The 20,837-nt window shown below is 38.4% G+C and overlaps 1 protein-coding gene across 1 annotated transcript in view; it reads left to right on the forward strand.

Moving 5' to 3' along the window:
• Positions 1–20,837, forward strand: part of FAM19A1 (family with sequence similarity 19 (chemokine (C-C motif)-like), member A1) — a 564,472-nt gene that overhangs the window by 412,864 nt on the left and 130,771 nt on the right. Inside the window, exon 3 of the mRNA XM_011970901.1 lies at positions 8,781–8,921. Within this exon, the coding sequence (XP_011826291.1) occupies positions 8,781–8,921 (141 nt within the window). The remainder of the gene's footprint in view (positions 1–8,780; positions 8,922–20,837) is intronic.

Genomic DNA, 20,837 nt, shown 5'->3' on the forward strand with positions numbered 1-20,837 from the left:
TTCTGTCTTTCATCTTCTACCTTTTCCTTTCTATTTTCCTTTTCTTTCCCTTTACATTCCATCTATTCTTCCCTCCCTCTCTTTCTTTCCTTCCTTCCTTCCTTTCATCATTCAGTCATTTAATAATTTAGTAAATGTGTGACTGCCCACTATTATTCCAGGCACAAGAGATAAAGAATTAAACAAGATGTGGTCCTCCTGCCAGCATAGAGTGCCCAGCCAAACAGGCTAGACAACAAGCCCATAATTCCAGTTAGGAGTCATGCTGAAAAAGAAAAGTTCAGCTTGCTAAGAGAACATATAATGGGGGTCAAAAGTGAGTCTCTGAGGAAAAGGTTCATTCAACAACTATATACAGACCAAACAAGTGCCAGATTTCAAGCTTAGTACTGGGATAGTGGTAAAACAGAAAAAAAAAAAAAAAAAAAATGTTGTCTTTCCTCTTTATAGGAAAAGCAATACATTATTTTTAAAAAATCAAAATCATGCACACTGTAAATATTATTGTACAAGAATTATGTAGGAGATGTAGGATCATACACAGGAGAATATATCTCAGAGTATGGTTCAGGAAGACCACCACAGCAATACCCACATACATGTACATGTACAAGGCTTAGGTTTACATTCCCTCTCTTTTTATTTTTAAAGCAATTTTCTCTATTCCAATTTACACTACCCACTTAGCATCGTTTCTTCTTTCCCAGAAAACCTGCTGTTGTGATAATTTTAAATTGTTTGGCTATGCTTTATCTTGGACATGAAACCACTGATAGATATGGTTTGACACTATGTCCCCACCCAAATCACATCTGGAATTGTAATCCCACATGTCAAGAGAGGGAGCTGCCTGGAGGTGACTGGATCATGAGGGTGGTTTCCCCCATGCTCTTCTCATGATGGTGGGGGAGTTCTCATAAAATCTGATGATTTTAAAAGTGGTCGTTTCCCCAGCATTCTCTCTCCTGCCACATTTTTAGAAGGTACTTGCTTTCCCTTCACACTCTACCATGATTATAAGTTTCCTGAGGTCTCCCAAGTCATGCAGAACTATGAGTCAGTTAAACCTCTTTTATTGGTAAATTACCTAGTCTCAGGTAGTATCTTTACAGCAGTGTGAAAACAGACTAATACAATCACCAACAGCAAAAGATACTACTGAACGTCCAATTCCCTGGCAGATGAAAAAGATCGGACATTTGCAAATTCCCATAGGTGTCCATTCTAAAAAGTTGACCCAGTTTGTAGCCCAGAGTGATCCAGTTGGTTAGTATGAGCTATTTCTATTAAATATCCAATCTGGGGGCAAACCCTGGCTTATGATGCCGGTTGTCAAGCTTTTACTCATCTGCCTGCCAGTCATTCCTAACCTCTTCTTCCCTTTCCATCATGACACATAATTGTCACCAGTGGGGACTCCTTTTAAAAGAAACATTATCCTTAGCAATTTATCTTCCTTGTTTCCTCACTTGTACAGGTCAAGACAGTGATGCATTGAGTTGGGAAGAAGGGATCATTGCTAGGAGCATATTGGACTCGGCATTTTTTTAACTTCTCCAGCTCAGAGTTGCTGCTGCCAGAAATAGTCTTGAAATGCTATCTTTTTCTCTTTTTTGGATATTAGAAACTTTCTTTTCCTGTTAAAAATGGTTTGATAATGTATTCAGGGCTCTGATAAACCCAAGAGAAAAGAGCAGATGGGAAACTAGAGAGATGCCCCATGGAGCTTTTTTTTTTGCAGGGGACCTTCTCATTAATACCTGGGTCAACATGAGCAAAAGGAATGAGAAGAAAGACCACTGTTTTGAAGATTTGTGACAGAAAGAGAACTGGAAAGCAGAGTACATTTAACACATCCAAATTTTTCAGATCAGTGTGCATTAGCCAGATAATTACAGCATTTACCTCCTAATTGGAAAGAACAATGGGATCCCTTATAATGCTAGATTTAGGAGTTTGGAATAATTTTATAGATATTTTAGATATGTGTTTTCTGCAGATTAACTGATAACAGAAACAATAATCTGGAAAATCTGAGTAGTACAATTAACCTCCATACTAGCCTGTTCTTTATTCTACATCCTCTGCCATTAGATGATAGGTTACTTCATCTGTCTTATTTTTTAGATCTACAGATCCTGGGTGAAATCCAAAAGAGAGGCTATTTTCCATAAGCAAAAAAAAAAAAAAAGAAAGGAAGCTGCATTTTCTAAGGAAGCACTTAGATGACTTAGCTTTGAGAAACCATAGATCATCTTGAAATCATTTTGACTTGGATTGAGATGAAATTTAGAAATGGATAGGTATTGACACCAAGGAAAAGTCTGAAAGACATTTCAATGACAAATATTATCAGTTTGAAATGACCTTGGCAGTTAAGTTTGAAAGGATAGTTCACAAGGTAAACCTTAAAATGCAGATACATTGGATTAAAATGGACATTTTCTAATTTCCAGAAAGGGTATGACAAACTTAACTCTTCCCTTTCATTGGGAGCAACTCTGGGGAACATTTTGGTTTCCTTTCTCCTTTTCCAAGAAGCCAGCTGATGGGGGCAGTAGAAAAGTAGAACCTTTTTGTCCGAGGGAGTCTTGAAAAATTTTCTCTCTGTGGTTATAATAGGAATTTTATGTCCTTTTATATCCTTATAGAATTTGATCACCTTCTCACTGGTGGACCCAAGTAAAGGTGAGCTCTTGATATAGCCAAGAAGTGAAAAACACATAGGAATGGGGGAAGGTGTGTATTTTACAAGCTTACTATACTCTGTATATATACTCTGCTATACCAAAGGCATACACCCCTCTCGGTTAGGTTCCATATCATTTGATCATTCAGAAATCCATGACAGATTTGTTATTCATTTTTCATTTTGTTCATTCGTCTACCCATCTGAATGTAATGTGGTATCTTTGATGGGACCCTGAAACAGGAAAGTATATTACATAAAAGCTAAAAGAATCTGTGAATAAAGCCTAGCCTTTAGTTAATAATGTATCAATCAAATATTTGTCATTTAATACTTCCTTTAGATAGCTGATAATCACCTAAGTATGATTGATTTCACTTTTTCATTAGTAGAAGAATCTCTGTGAAGAATAGATTATTATACTGAATTTTAAAAATAGCTTATCTCCTTTCTTAGAGTGGAGGTAACTGAGCCCCCTTGGATAATCCATAAAGCCCCACAAAATGTATCTTCAGAGCAAAGTTATGTAAGTGTGAATTTTCCTGCCAAAGAGTTAATATTTTTAGTTTTTTAATACAAGTCCAGGCTTCCATGGGCAGGATAGATTGAAAGATTAAATTGCTCCATTTGACTGTGGCTAGATCTGTCACAACATAAACTTTGGGAATGAGATTTAGGTATGATGGGCCAATCAGATCTTCCAACTGTTGGGGTCCCGTGGGGTTCCACTGTGTCTACCAAGACCTAGTTCTGGGCTCTGCGCCAGTGTACCTGAGCAGCATGTGTAATTGAGGCCATAGTTCAACTTGTCAAAACCGACAAGCCTGTTATTTAGAGCAACACCTTCCTGGCCTCCTGTGTGCAAAGCCACCATCTGTGCGTCTAAGGAAGATATGCCCTGGGATCATTGACTTTATATACAAGTCTTTAATGAAAATGGAGCATTCGTCATTTCCCAGTTACCAAGCTTTTCTCCCTTTTTCAAGGAAATGACATCATGTATGTGAGGGTGGGACAGGGGAAAGAGCACTGTATATGGGATGAGGGTCTGGGTTCTGGTCTCAATGCTATTGGCTCCTTGCTAGGTAAAACATGGGCAAGTTTCTTTTTCTTTTTGCATTTTAAGTTTGTTTGGATATTCTTTTTTATTATTATTATACTTTAAGTTCTAGGGTACATGTGTACAATGTGCAGGTTTGTTACATATGTATACATGTGCCATATTGGTGTGCTGCACCCATTAACTCATCATTTACATTAGGTATATCTCCTAATGCTATCCCTCCCCCTTCCCCCCACCCCATGACAGGCCCTGGTGTGTGATGTTCCCCATCCTGTGTCCAGGTGTTCTCATTGTTCAATTCCCACCTATGAGTGGGAACATGCGGTGTTTGGTTTTCCGTCCTTGTGATACTTTGCTCAGAATGATGGTTTCCAGCTGCATCCATGTCCCTACAAAGTACATAAACTCATACTTCTTTATAGCTGCATAGTATTCCATGGTGTACATGTGCCACATTTTCTTAATCCAGTCTATCACTGATGGAAATTTTTGGTTCCACGTCTTTGCTATTGTGAATAGTGCTGCAATAAACATACATGTGCATGTATCTTTATAGCAGCATGATTTGTAATCCTTTGGTTATATGCCAAGTAATGGGATGGCTGGGTCAAATGGTATTTCTAGTTCTAGATCCTTGAGGAATGGCCACACTGTCTTCCACAATGGTTGAACTAGTTTACAGTCCCACCAACAGTGTAAAAGCATTTCTATTTCTCCACTTTCTCTCCAGCATCTGTTGTTTCCTGACTTTTTAACGAGCACCATTCTAACTGGTATGAGATAGTATCTCACTGTGGTTTTGATTTGCATTTCTCTGATGACCAGTGATGATGAGCATTTTTTTGTGTGTCTGTTGGCTGCATAAATGTCTTCTTTTGAGAAGTGTCTGTTCATATCCTTTGCCCACTTTTTGATGGGGTTGATTTTTTCTTGTAAATTTGTTTAAGTTCTTTGTAGATTCTGGATATTAGCCCTTTGTCAGATGGGTAGATTGTAAAAATTTTCTCCCATTCTGTAGGTTGAAACATGGGCAAGTTTCTAAGACACTCTTGGTCACAGTTGCTTCTCCTGTAAAATAAAGATTTGTGATGTGTTTATTATGGTATCGGGCGCATAGGAAAAACTCAGTAAATGATTAATTTCTTTAATACTATTATTATTACCATTGGTTGCATGGCTATATTTCTTGCTCTAAGTCTGCATCATCTCTAGAAAATTGAAATAATAATAGTTCTACCTCCATCTTTGAACTGCTTTGAAAATTAAATAAAATATGTGTTAAAAACACATTTTAAACCTTGATAATAATATTCCACACGTTGTTGAATACATAAAACAATAAGAATCCATGTTCTGGAGGAGTTTGATTTCCAATGGGACACATGGACAATAATGTCATGAGAAAATTATATACTGTGTTTGAAAGTTACAGGTGTTGGGCGCAGGGGAGTGAGGGGACATAAAACAAGGGAGCTCATGAGTACTGGCTAAGGGGAGTATGATTTATTTTGAGTAGACAAGTGTCAAGTGTGCCTCTTATTAAGTGACATTTGAGCAATGATGGGTGTCGGGAGTGGGTGAGCCAGAGATCTGTTGGGAGTGTGTCTCAGGTGATACAGTGACCCTCATGGGGTACGTGCCTAGGGTGCTCATGCAGTAACTGTCAAAACAGTGTCCATGGAGGAAAGGGAAGGAGAGTGAGAATCATAACAAATCGGCCGGGAGTGGTGGCTTATGCCTATAATCCCAGCACTTTGGGAGGCCGATCACCTGATGTTGGGATCACCTGATGTCAGTGGATCACCTGATGTCGGGAGTTCAAGACCATCCTGACCAAAATGGAGAAACCCTGTCTCTACTGAAAATACAAAAAAATTAGCTGGGCATGGTGGTGCATGTCTGTAACCCTAGCTACTCAGGAGGCTGATGCAGGAGAATCACTTGCACCCGGGAGGCAGAGGTTGCAGTGAGCCGAGATTGTGCCATTGCACTCCAGCCTGGGCAACAGGAGGGAAACACCATCTCAGAACAAACAAACAAAACGAATAAGGTCAGAGTCACAACTGGGGGAGGAGGGGTGGCTCGGATATTCAACCTTGATAACCTTTCTAAGCCAAGTGTCAAACTTTTTCTTGGAAGTTTTTCAACCACAAGGAACAACCACTTGTGGAAAGATGCAAAAAGCATGAGTTTGGGGATCTAGTAGACGGGGGTCACACTTATGTGATTCTGGGCAAGTTATTCAACCCCTCTGAGCCTCAGCTTCTCATGTGTAAAGTGGGGACAATACCTTGTAATGTTGCTGGAATGTTATAATTAATACAGCGTCCAGCATCCAAATGAGAGCTCCAGAAATGGCAGTGAGCTCGAAGAGTGGCAGAGAAGCATTCCTTTTTCTCATTGACAGCAGTGCCATGAGGGACAGGCTTTGGACCTTCAGTGCCCACCTTGTTGTCAGTATTATTTAACTCAGTGCAGTAACTCAGGCAATCTGGCATGTCTGTCATTGTGTCCGTTGACTTGACTGTAAATCATATGAGATTCAAAATACATCCTGAGAGCTTTCATGTGCCTTGTGCCATTTTCAATCATAAATATTGCTCCACTCTTGTATTAGAGCCAAGAGGTGATGTTAAAATTAGTGGCATTTTCGTGAAGTGTTGAACTAGCTATTACTGACTTGACCGAGGGTATTTGTAGCTGACAATTATAAGCTAAAGTGACATGATTGCAGGTGTCTGAGTTAAAGAGTGTAATATATGATTAGCCCTATTCCATTAACTCGAATCTCAGTGTAGTGCATGTGGAGATAGTAAGGCACTCTTCCATGAGCAAGTTGCAGCCTTCTTTCTTCTACTCAGTGTTTTGCAAGAGCCATTTATTTCTTCTCCTTCGCTACCTTGTACTTCTCCAACTCCTCCGGTACACAGCTTACCAAGGTGGTTGCCCTAGGGAAATACCTGTACCACACCAGTCCTTTGTTCCAAAAATTCCCATTCATTGCTGTGAGGAAACAAGCGATGACCTTGACCCCAATCAAGCTTACAGTTTGGCTAGGGCACAGACATGAACAACTACACACAGGAAATGTGTAGGGTGCTAATGGAATGAACAATGGTGGAAGTGGGGAACATTCTCTAAGGAACTGACCTTTGAGTTGAGCTCTAAGGAGAGTTAACTGGTAAAATCATTTGTGTCAGAGTGAGGAGGTTGGCGGGATGGGAGGTAGGAGTGAGTATTCCAGGAGAAACCATATTTTCAATCCCTCTAAGACAGAAAGTGTGTTATTTATATCTTTGTTGGCACCAAAGATAAAAATTTATATCTTTGTTGGCACCAAAGATATAAATTTATACCTTTGTTGGCACCTACAAAGATATGAATAATATCCAGTCACTCTGGTATTCTTATTATAGGAAGCATATACAGACTCTTTACCATGTGTCAGGCTCAGCACTAACCCTTTTACATGTGTTCTCTCTGTTTTTCCTCACACAACCCTGTGATGCAGGTGTTACTATTATTCCCATTTTACAGGTGAGGAAACTAAGGCATTCAGTAAGTGACAGAGCTGAGATTCAAACTAAAAGAGGCTGATGTGAAAGCCTGAACTCTTCCCTCCCATGGAGAGAAATATAATTAGTCTACTCAAAATCAGAGACTCTTGTGTTTCTTTAATGTTAGGCCAGGGTTTCTCGACATCTTCACAATATTGATCTTTTAGGCCAGATCATTGTTTCTATGGGAGGCCATCCTGGGCATTGTGGGATGCTTAACATAGCCCTGCTTCCTTCCTGAAAGATACAAGTAACAGTGTGCTCCAACCAGTGATGACAATCAGAAATATCTCCAAACTGGCCAGCTATTATTAGCGAGGAGGGAGCAGCATCACACCTCGCCACCACTGCACTGAGGATCACTGCATTACACAGATCTCAGAGGACAGGATGAAAGGATGAAGCTGTCTCTTAAGTCTTCTCTCCTTCCTTTCTCCCTCCTTTTCTTTTTTACAACGTTTTCGAAGTGTCCATATGTATCCTCTGCGTACACGGGATGTATTATCATCCATATAGTTTATCACACAGTAATTTGTATATAGAGGTTGCTTAACAAATGCTTGGTGAATTTTTGCCAACTGCATCCTAAATGCCAAGAATCCTAAGTGGACCGGATCTATTCTGAACTCCAAACTTGATGTTGAGAAAGTTGACTCCTGCTTTCTGGTCACTTAGTGTATCTTTTGTGTGTCCCTAGAGATCTGGCTTAGCTGATTTCCTGTAGGCCAGAAAGACCCACTTGGATGCTTACCAACCTTTACACGGAGCCGGCAGTTCACCTGCTAAGAACCTAGTGGAGGGTGACACACATTAGTTTGCCAATACATTCTGATGAATGCATGGATGAACTGTTACAATTAAGTCAAGCTATATGACCAGGCCTGCAGTTTGAGACATTGGTTAAAGCACCTACCCATTTTCTCCAGCAATTCTTTCTTTCATTTGTGGATGAAGTCTAGATTTGGGAAATATATCCCGAATAGATTTTCTATTTAGCCCCCTTGAAGTAGTCAGGCAATGGAAGGGAGAGCTGATTTCTGGGCAGTTTTTCTGGCACTGTAGCTTCTGTATCACTGGAGTGTCAGTTGTTGTCAATAGAGAGAGCTCAGAGAATCTTAAATCTGATGATAACACAAAAGATGGCTCCCAAAATATGCATTTAAATCAGGCAGCATCTTTATTGAGTGTGTTAGTTCCAGGCATTCATTGCTTTACTGCCTCTCAATACCTACAGCCCAGAATTGCCACATCTTGAGGGCTATCCATTGGTATTCTTTGTTGCTTTGGAAGTACAGCACTGTCCTCTCTGTGATTACATATAGTAGAAGAGAGTCCTTTTGTAATTATATTTCATGCAAACTGTTTCTGTAATTTCAATTACTTTCCTCAACCCCTCTACATGTACTCCCAGAGGCTCAAATAGTCGCTGAGTTATTTCTCATCAGTGTCCCTGTTCTTTCTCTCTTGCCAGAAGGAGGGACGTGTGAAGTGATAGCAGCACACCGATGTTGTAACAAGAATCGCATTGAGGAGAGGTCACAAACAGTAAAGTGTTCCTGTCTACCTGGAAAAGTGGCTGGAACAACAAGAAACCGGCCTTCCTGCGTCGACGGTAGGTACCTGGCTTTACCTCTTGAAAAGTTCATATGGCATTCACTGTACCTAATGTAATTTCTCATTTTATCTACTATGGTTCCAGATACTGAACAAGGTGCATCCAAAGTGTTAAAAAGTTATACAATTGCCAGCCTCAGCAGAGTTTGAATTCTTTTTTCTCTGGTGCTATTATTTCAATGTTTTTTCCCCAAAAAATCCATGTTGAAATTTGCTTGCCATTGCAGCATTGAGAGGTGGGACCTTCGGGAGGTGATTGGGCTGTGAGGAACTGTATTAGTCCATTCTCACACTGCTATAAGGAAATACGTGAGACTGGGTAATTTATAAAGAAAAGAGGCTTATTTGGCTCATGGCTCCACAGGCTGTACAGGAAGCATGGCTACGGAGGCCCCAGGAAACTTTCAATCATGGCAGAAAGTAAAGCAGAAGCAAGCAGGTATTACATGGCCAAGAAAGGAGGAAGAGAGCAAAGGAGGAGGTACTACACAATTCTAAACAACAAGATTTTGTGAGAACTCACTCACTATCATAAGAACAGCAAGGGGGAAGTCTGCCTCCATGAGCCAGGCACCTCTCACCAGGCCCCTGTTCCAACACTGGGGATTACAATTTGACATGAGATTTGGACAGGAACATAAATCCAAGTCATATCAGGGAGCCTGCCCTTATGGGTAGAATTAATGCTAATATAAAAGGGTAAGTGTATACTTCTCTTGCACACTTGCCTTTCTGCCTTTCATCATGTGATGATGCGGCAAGAAGACCCTTACCTGATGCCTTCATCTTGTACTTCCTAGCCTTTGGTACTGTGAGCTAATAAATTTCTATTCATTATAAAGTACTCAGTCTCAGATATTCCATTATAGCAGCACAAAATGAACTAAACTTCTGGGTTCTGGGGTTTCAAATAGCTTTATTTTGAAATTTTTTTAAAGCAAATTAGGGTAAAGGAATTTTTTTTACGTCAAGAAACTTGAAGGTCCAGCTCATTTGGGAAGTGATTTTGGACTGAGGCTATAGAGAATGATGATGGCGATAATGATAATAAATATAGCAACACCTAAAATTCATTCAACGCATATTTAATGAGCACTTACTATATGCCAGGTACCACTCTGGGTGCTCCAGAAAAATTGATGAATAAATAGAATTGTCCTGAGTCCTCAGTGTGGGTCAAACCCTGTGCTAAACACTTCTCATGCATTATTTTATTTAATCCTTCCAACAATTCGACAAAGCAGTATATGTTTTTTTTATTGTGATATGACGGATCCCAAAACTTAACAGCTTGAGACAGAAAAGATTATGTCGTAGTTTCTGTGGGTCACGAATTAAACTTATGAGGTTCTGGCTTACAGCATCTCATGTGGTTGCAGTCAAGATCTGAAGGTTTGACTGATATGGCAGAATGGTTTTAAGAAGTCTTGTTCACATGGCTATTGGGAGGTGGTCTTGGTTCTTTGCCTTGTGAACGCCCTCTCATAAAAAGCTTGGTGTAAAAAGCTTGAAGTAGCTGGCTTCCCTCAGAGTGAGTAATCCAAGAAAACAATACAGAAGCCTTTATACGTCACCTCAGAAGTTACACTTTGTTATTTCCACAATATCCTACAGGTTATACCCACCAGCCCCTATTCATTGTGGTGGTAGACTACAAGGGCTGGAAGACCAGCAGGCAGGGATCATTGGGGGGCACCATGGAAACTGATTAGCATAAGGAGATACATTTTTCTCTACCATTTTCAACATGTAGAAACCGAGGCTTGGAAGGGTTGAATAGTGTTCCATTCATCCCATGGTTGATAACCCATGGCTCGAATGACTCTTCAGCCCAGCATAATGGACTCTAATACCAAATTTAGACCACCACCTTTAAGACAATTTTATATGTTACTGCCAAACAATGAGTCCAAGGTGCAAAGGGACTATAAATCTCTCCTCCCATCTTTGTGTTTCATAATTTAGAGTTGGGTGTGCATTAATTTTCAAATCCTTTACTTAAGAAATCAAGAGGAGGACTCAAAGAAATGAGTCACTTGCTTAGTTCACATAACAGGACATTGAACCTGAGTCCCTTGGCTTGGTGTTCATTGTTCTTCCTCTAGATATAGATAAGGAAGGACACCTTCTAGATCGATTCATGTTATGTATTTTCATTATGGATCAGTAGGTGGTTAGAAAGAGAAACACACTCAAGCTAGGCTAAGTAAAGAGGAAGTATTTTAAGGAAATAAAGGAATCTCGGTGAACCAATTATAGGAAATTCAGCCAAACCTCTTGGAATTTGTAAGTTCTTCAGGCAGCTGTCATCTCATTTTCTTTGTTCATGGAACATACTGTCTCTGATCTCTGTTTGCCTAATTCTCTCCTGTGTAGACTGTCTCTTTTCAAGATTTTTATTTTTACCTTCTCATACATTAGAGAATGATACAAGGCTTTTACTTCCATGGTACTGACTCCAATCTCTCTTAGCATGATTGTATTGCTTCAGGGCACATATACATTTGACTCAGTTTCTGTGTCTTAATACATTGTCTGAGAAGACAAGATGTGATTGGCCCAAGTTAGGCCAATGCGTCAACCTTTGCCCAACTAGTCACAGTCAGAGGAGCAAGCTTATGTGGCATATACAGCTGTCAATTATATGCCATGGGAAGGCCAAGCTATTTTATTTTTATTTTTTAGAGACAGAGTCTTGCTCTGTCACCCAGGTGGTATGCCATGGCACCATCATTGCTTACTGCAGCCTCAAACTCCCAGGCTCAAGCAAACATTCTCCCTCAGCCTAATTTTTCTTTTATTTTCTGTAGAGACGAGGTCGTGCTATGTAGCCTAGGCTTGTCTCGAACTCCAGGGCTCAAACAACCCTCCCGCCTAGGCCTACCAAAGTGCTAGGATTACAGGCATGAGCCACCATGCCCAGTCAGGTCAAACTGTTTTTTAAAGGATGTAGAAAAGTTAAGGTTGGGGATATACTGGGGCTAGTTTTCAACTGGGGCGATTTCTCCCAGGGATCATTTGATAATGTCTGGAGATATTTAGGTCTACACATCTGTCACAACAAGGGAGCTGCTACTGATATCTAGTGGGTAGAAGCCATGAATCCTATTGAACATCCTGCAATACACAGGACAACCCCTGCTCCCCTGAATCCCCACAAAGAAGAATTCTCCAGCTCAAAATGTCAATGATACTGAGGTTGAAAAACTAGCACTATGATTATTTACTTACTCTACACTACAGTCAACACAGTGAGCACCTCTAATGCAGGGAAGGCAGGCAGTTAGATGAGTAAAGCTATTTCCCTCTCTCTTAAAGAAGAAACTCTTGGCCTAGAAGCCACTAAGCATTATAAAATAAAACCATGATGGTTTCTCATGTTCTTTGCCAAAGAAAGCCTTGAAGCCGTTAACTATAAATCTTCGTTTTGTTTCCAGTTCATTTTTATCTCTAATGATCTAGAAATAGAATTGCCTTTAGGATTTGGATATAAAACACAACATGCAATGCTTTGCTTATGCTGACAGAGGGGGAAATGGTATCTAGCCCTAAGATTTGTGAGAAGTTAAGCCACATAACAGTAATATTTTTATCTCAGGAAAACTTTGTTCGACTTTGGAAAATCTGAACTCTTTGGTGTGGTTGGTTCAAACGAAAGGGCTATCCTTTCTGTCTTCCAGGCAAAAGTCAATAAAGTATTGAGTGTTCTTTATTCTCATGTTTATTGCTTATATTTTTGGTAACATTCTACTCCAAAATCCTTCAATCCATTGGCATGTATGGACAAGTCTATTGTGTTGCTATGATCAAAATTGTTTTGGTGGCCTAGATCTCTGAATGAAAATTAAATATAAAGTATGAATATACATTAAAATTTCAGTGTAGTTATTAACATCATGGACTGAGAAATTTGATATACCTGGATGGAATCACAGCTGTAACTATTACTGGTAGAATGACATTTTTGATGGAATGACATTTGCTTTCTAACCTCAGCTTCCTCGTCTGTATTTTTGATAGAATGATTAATTTGCTTCCTAAACTCAGTTTGTTCATCTGTAAAACAGGGATTATAGGCATTTCTACTATTTAAGATTGTTCCGAGGATTAAGGAAATCTTTTATATAATATTTTTTGCGCAATGTCTGACTCCTGTCAAAGGCTCACTAAATGATAATATCTGTTTTCTGACTAGTAAATGTGGATAATCCTTAGAGAGAAACTTTTTATATGAGTTTTGTTCCATATTAATTGAATATGGTGGAATTTTAGCCATCATCTTTTCTTGGAAATGCTTCAAACTAATTATCATGGATATTACTAATACTGGTAAGTCATCTTCAGGAATGCATGTTTATAATAGGAATTTTGAAAACTTCAGAGATACATCCATGCACTAAAATCACCCATGATATCATTGCCCAGGGATTATTACTACATTGTAAGATAACATATGTCCTTCCAGTCTTACCCCGCTATTAAAGAACAAACTCATATTGTAGGTATTTTATTGAACTAAAATGCTGTAGCGAAGTTTCATGGATGGCTTGTTTCACTTAATATATGATGACCATTTCCCAAGTGAATACATATTCTTCAAAAAATTATTTTTAATAGCTATACGGGTTTTTCAGAGGTGGATACACCATTTATTTAACTATCCTCTCCGCTTTATGGCATTTGCAGTGTTTCTTGCATTCCCAAACTCAGTTCCCTTAGACAGGCATCAACTTCTCTGCATGACAGCAGTTGATAATTTATACACCACCTTTGTCCTAAACATATTCTGACTTATGCAGTGAATCTTCCATGGTAAATGTTCCAATTGCTCTTATTTGTCTTCCTCTGAAATTGCAGGTCAGTTGCCTTTTACAGTGTTTTAAAAACAAGAGAACAGCTATCATTTTAAAAGAAGCATATATTGGATTGCTTTAAGATTGAGAATCTGAGAACAGATTATTGAAAATAGAACAGAAAATTTGGGGTAAAACTTTAGCAGCTTATTCAAAAGTATAATATAGATTTGGAGAAAATTTTAAGTGGTGTTCTTTTGTTTCAAAAATGATACTCTATTTTCTAATAATTGAAAACACCAAAATACACACTTGCCAAATTAAGTTATGAAGTAGTCATTTATAAATACTTATAAAAGCATTATATCCTTGAACCTGTGCCTAGCACTATTCTGAAGGAAGGTAAGTCATTATACCCTAATTATTACTTAATTAATCTATAACCCAAAATGGAAGTAGGTAGCATGCTACTCAATATCTCTAGTTGAGAACAACTAAAAATATTACCTACAGCCTTTCGTTAATTTCCAAGTACTTCTCAGGGACTAAAAGTTAAAATCAGATAAAGATTCATAAACAAGAGGATGATGATTCAAAGCACACCTATTTAATTGAGAACAATTTTTCCAAACAAATGATATAAAACAAACAAAAATAAATTTCTGGAGGGCTTATTAAGTTATGTTCTATGTCTAATTAATCTGTAATGGGCATGAAAATAGTATTGATCTCAAAGTTATTGATCTCAAAAATAGTATTGATCTCAAAAATAATGGAATATAATTAATACTAGTAATAATAAAAACAATAGTTACCATTTTTTAAGGCTTACTATGTGCCACTCTCCAAACTACTCTAAGTCTATACACTTATTTAATTCTAACTCTAACCCTATAAGGTGTGTCCTCCTATTATTTCCATTTTATTCGCCGGGAAACTGAGGACCAGAGAGATTTGGTGACTGGCTCAAAAATCACACAGCCAGTCATGGCAGAGCCAGAGGGTCAGCCAGGGCTGTCTACAGGGCTCACCATTCATCAGGCATAGGCAAACCCTTAACTAACATGAACACATGTTGTATTCCAAGGGCATTCTTATAAGATGCCAAATATCTGGGTGAGAGGGAAATAAGTCCAACCATGTGGATACTTACAGAAACACCCAGTTCATTGGGCAATACCTGCCCCTTTTCTTTCTACATCATAAAGATGATTACGCTTTCTTAGGTCATTGTTATGGAGCAATTAGAAGCAGTTCTTTCAGTGCTTTTGTTTTTATAGAATGATTGAATCTTCATTGTTTAAGCAAGTGGGAGTGGTGAAATTTTTGTGCAGTTTTCTCTATTTGGGATTTTATTTTCATGTAATTTTTATCTGTTTCTGATGTGGACAAATATGGGGAGGTGCATTTAACTAGTTGTTAGTAGGGAGGTCCTTTAAGGCATTGTGGATTTTAGCATCACTGTAATTAAGAAAAAGTCTCCGTGATAAGTTCATAAGTCTTTCTTCTCCTTCCATGTAAATTATGACCGTTTCAATGACTGATTACTAGCAACATTCACCTGGTATTCTTGTCTTCTTATACTGGATCACCAACAAAAGGCCAGGTTACATCAGAGAACTTCCTTTCACAGCAGTGAAAACCCAAGTTTAAAACAAAACAAAACAAAAAAATCTTTAGTTAATACAATGAAAAAGTCATCCTGCTATTTCTGTGAAGAAACAAAACTTACAACATAACAGGACATTTTGCTCCTGGCTCATCATACTTAGTCCCCAAGATAAGAGCAAATGAGACAGAGAAGAGATACATAAAGACTTAGACCCAGGAAGACAGACTGACAAGAAGGAGGCAAGACAGACCAGACAGTGAGAGCAAGAAACATACAAAGCATATGAGAAAGAGAGAGTCAGAGATTAAGGGTAGTAAAAGAGAGAAGTTAATAAATAAATGCTTAGAAGGAACGTTAATACATCTATCCATAAAATGGCTTGATTCATTTTTCCCGAGGACTGTTTGTATTCAGTCTTACAGTTTATAACTATTTTTTAAAAATAAAATTTATTTGAGAGATGTAACTTTAATTTTTTTTTCAAGTGGCATTATTCTAGAACAAGAACTTCTGCAAAAGTTCCTTCTGGTGATTGCTCCTTGGGAAAAGACATGATACAATTTTCTTGACCACGTACCATCATATTTCCTAGAGACAGCCATGGTAGAGAAAAAGGTTTGGGAATTGATGGAAGTTTGAAATTCAGCAACAGTTTTTCATAGAATAACATGAGATATATGTGAGAAGGATTATGTATGGTAGCCTCTGCTTAGCCTTCCAAAACATGATATTAAAGGCTCTGAGAAGTTCTGCAGACAAGTAACTTATTAAACTTGAACACAGTATTTCCCAAACTTTTAGAACCTTTTTAACTGTAATGTTTTTTTATCTCCTCTAGTCCTCAGAGTTCCATGCAATAAACTTGGGGCTATGATGCTGTGGAGTCTGTGTACAATGATTTGTTTCTCAGGATTATCTTTCAAGTCTTCTGAGTTAATGGATAGTGTGATACCTGTAGATAGCTCAGTGTGTTTCCTAAGACTGGCTGGCCAGACAGTACACAACTGATCCTATACTGATGTGATTTATAGTATCTCAGTGACATGTTGGGCTCAACTACAGCTTGGAAATCATCTAGAGAACTTCCAGAGCAAGCATAGTATGAAAAAGCTTAAGCCCCTATTCACAATGTGAATATTCACAATATTCACAAATATTTAATGTTTTAGGGGACAGAGAAGATGACCTATTTTGGTTCTGCCATTTGTTACTTGTCATCCACACACAATGAAATACTGAGATAATGAATTGCTGTGGTGGATCATGGATGCATGCCACAAAGGCTGGCTGTGGTCCCTTCATAACTGTCTCTGTTTGAAACTTGCTTTGTTCTTTTTAAACACACCCAAGCTTGTTTAGTAGATGGAATGCTGAACACATATGACTTTATCAGAAGACATTTATAAAGGGAAATTTCATTGTTCTTATTAGAAGAGGACCTTGCATAACATCTTTAGTGAAGTGATGGCATTTTCAGGCCTACTTTCTGAATCGTATGTAAATCCTCTTTGAAACAGCATTTAGTCCCCAACTTGGCACCTAAGCATGTACAGGTGTGTGAGGGATCCAAGTCTGCATCCATAAGAGGAAGAAGAGGATGAATGTACAAGAACTGTCAAAGCTTTTTATAGTGCCTAATAAAAGATAGGTGTCTACATTTGTTCCTCCTAACAAAGACAACTGGAATTCAGTCATCATATGTATCTGTCCAAGAGCAGATGTTGTCATCTTTCTGTTTGTTTGTTTTCTGTTTTAGAGCAGCAGTTGCCAGTTGCCAGCCCACTGACAAAAACCATTCTCAGACCTGTTCCTGAAGTCGGCAGACTATTGAAAAAATTGACTTTGCATGCCTTTAAATGGCACACTCCAGTTTCCTACAAGGCTCACTATTTCTTATTATTGCACTGGGCTCTGACAGGTTGATTTCCTGCCTGAGCCTTAAAGACAATGGAATGTGTGGTAACTAGCTCATACAGTCATTTCCCCACTAATTTCAAGTGAATAAACTAACTTTAAATAAGTTTTTTTTCTAAAAAATTAATTTTGTAGAAAAATATACCCTTTAATCAAAGTAGTATATATAATCTGTTGTGAATATAAATGTATGCATATATTCCATAATAGAAATATATATCAAAACATCACATCATACCCCATAATTATTTGTCAATTAAAAATTTTTACAAAAGAAATGTATGTGTATAAACCTAACAAAGAAAGAATACAAATTAAAGTAATTCTTCATTTTTTTTCTTTCTCACTAATCCTCTCACATCATAATTGCCAGAGGAAATGATCCTTGTCATATTTCTACATATCCTTACAGAAAATATTTTGGTACACGCAGGCCTACAGATACAGGCATGTAAAACTTTATAAATACAAATGATATTATATTGTATAGACTGGCCTAAACCTAAATTTTTTAGCACAAGGAAATATCTTAAGTAGTTCACTGAAAGAAATAAAAATGGCTGGTAAACATGGAAAAAATGCTTACCATCAGTCAGATGAAGAAATGTAAATTAAACACTGAACTACAGTGTTTCATCAATCAAATAGGCAGAGATAAAACGTTTGGTAATACCCAGACTTAAGGAAGAGAGAGAGAAAAATTACATTTAAATCATACTCGGTGATAAATGACTTACAAACTCAATTAGTTAGCCATTCTTCTCTTTGAGATTCACCAAAAAAGAAGATGATAAATAGGAAATTTTGTGATTAGACTGGCTGTTTGGGGAACATAATACAAATTATGTGCAGTATAATTGCAATGACTTTAGCAACATCTCTTGGATGTTTAATTCTCTGCATTTTCTCAACAGGATCAGATTCATGACTGTGGGTATCATCTAAGAAATATTTCAAGAATTTTGATGTTATTTTAATGTGAAAACTATATATAAAATTATATTTAGTGCATATCCTAGACTTAATGTAGAAGTCTCATTGTAAAGCCCATCAATATAGCCACTTGAGAGAAGCAAAATTCTGTGCATAAACATCTGTCATGGAGTGTATGTCGTGTGTGTGTGAGAGAGAGACAGGTCATGGCACAGCACACCTGAAATCTTTGTCAGTTACCTAGCTGCCATAAACTTGTTTACACATAACCTCAAATTCACAAAGAAATTTCTCCAAAGTAGCCGCCAAGTCATTGGTTTTCCCAGAGAGCTCAGGTGTTTTCAAATACCTGGTCTTCTCTAATATGATAGCACTTTTCATTCTTTCTTTTTCCAGAAAGCAGGAAAAATGTTGTTCTAAATCTAAGGAGTCAGCTCCACATCCCTTTAGCTGGGCTGCAGCCTAGATAAGGCAGGATTCTAGGGTCCTGTGTTATTAATGGGCTGTCCATATGAATAACAAGCAAATCTTGTGAATTATTTCACACTTCTAGGAAAATCTATAGCCCTGTCCTTCTGCAACAACGCCGGAAGCTGCCGAGGATACTGGTACATTTCTATGCGGAAGAATCTGATAAATTTATATAAGGAAGTAGTAAAACTTGTATCCCCTTCTGGGACTTGCGTATAAACTTATACAGATGAGTAATATTTTAAAAAATTAATGATATATATGTTCCTCCATCCTCTGAAGCTCCCTGAATTTCTGAAAACCTACCACCTCCCCCCTATACAAGTTCAAACAACAAGATATGAATTACCCATTGATACAGTTTGGCTGTGTCCCCACCCAAATCTCATCTTGAATTGTAGCTCCCATAATCCCCATGTGTCATGGGAGGGACCCAGTGGGAGGTAATTGAATAATGGGGACGCGTTTTCCCATGCTGTTCTTGTGATAGTGAATAAGTCTCATGAGATCTGATGGTTTTATAAAAGGCAATTCCCCTGCACATGTTCTCTTACTGCCACTGTGTAATTTGTGCTGTTGCTCCTTCTTTGCCTTCTGCCATGATTATGAGGCCTCCCCAGCCACGTGGAACTATGATAGTCCATTAAACCTCTTTCCTTTATACATTACCCAGTCTTGGGTATTTCTTTATAGCAGTATGAAAATGGACTAATGCACCCACTAACCAGAGAAGAGAGGCCCAAACGTGTGAAATTTAAATTTAAAACCTATTAAGGTACTCAGATTTAGAATTGAAGAATGAGTTTTTTCATGTTCCCCAGACTGTTGAGAGCAGAGGGAGAGGAGGAAGGAAGGACCACATGGGTAGCAGGATGTGGCCCACTAGAGTAAAGGCCATCTGTGACTAGTACCAGAGAGATGTGACTTTACCTAAAGATCCATATCTCCAACCTCCAGCCAAGAGAACACTGTACATGACAGCTCAATACACTTTGTTCAAGCCATTTTATTAGCTGCCTTCAAGTGAAGACCATCCATTAAGAGCAGCTAGATATTGCACATTTATTTTCCAACAAAAGTCATAAACCACAGGTATCCTTAGACCTCCTTAGCCTCCTACCCTGCATAGGTGACCCCCAGGAAATGAGAGGAGAAACCTGGGTTCCTAGATGGGTGGAGTAGTCATGGGAAGGAAATCTTATGTACCAACTATGTAAGAACGGATGAGTTTGAGATCATCAACTGACCTAGGACATTGGTGGAACACGCTCACCTTCCCCATTTCACCTGTTTCACTTATGAAATGAAAAGCAAGTCCAATAATATCTGATATTACTTGATATTTTCATTATTGCATCATTTTAAAAATTGAGGGTAAAATGTAATGGACTATCAATTAATATTACTTAGGCTCGTAAAATGATTGGGCAGTTAACTAGCCACTCATTCAAAGGAAGGTCACATCCTTTAAATTTAGAATGACCTGCACATGCTAACTTAGAAGTTGTCATTCCTGGTCTCCTTTGGTGCCTACACACTAATTTTGTTTTATACTGAATGCCTCTTCTCATCAATGCTCTCCCAGGTGCAAGAAACCTAAACCTTCTCAATAGTGGTTCAAGTAAAAAGGGAAGTTATTTTGAGAATATACATGAGGTCATGGAATTCAAGGGCAGAGATTGCTCCACAGCATGCCTCGAGGCACCTGAAACTGACATACTGATTTCAGGAGGCAGCCTATCTGTGTTCCCCATAGCTCTATCTCATGGGAGATGTTGCCTTTCATCATGGGCTCATTCTGGATATCTGCCTTGTTCTCTTTTCTTTACAAACCAGGGAGGTTAAGTCCATCCATGTCAGCTGACAATGATCTTCTCAACTAAATGGGACACTACTTAGAGTAGTAGCCTGAAACTGGTAATTTTACTGGTTTGTAGTTACTGAGTTCTTACTATATGCTAGACCCTGTATATTGAATTTATTACTTATATCATCCTCATAAAAGCCTTATAAGATAGGTACTACTATTCCCCCTTTACAAGGGAGGAACCTGATGCCTTAGAGAAGTTAGATTATTTCTTCTGGGACATGATAGGGATAGATGTGGGTCCCATGTGGTCCCACAGGACCCCATGTGGGAACTGCTGGAAATAATGGGCAGAAAACAGGATCAGAAGCAAAGGTAGGAAAG

Source organism: Mandrillus leucophaeus, unplaced genomic scaffold (assembly GCF_000951045.1).
Source record: "Mandrillus leucophaeus isolate KB7577 unplaced genomic scaffold, Mleu.le_1.0 Scaffold121, whole genome shotgun sequence".
Lineage (NCBI taxonomy): Eukaryota > Metazoa > Chordata > Mammalia > Primates > Cercopithecidae > Mandrillus > Mandrillus leucophaeus.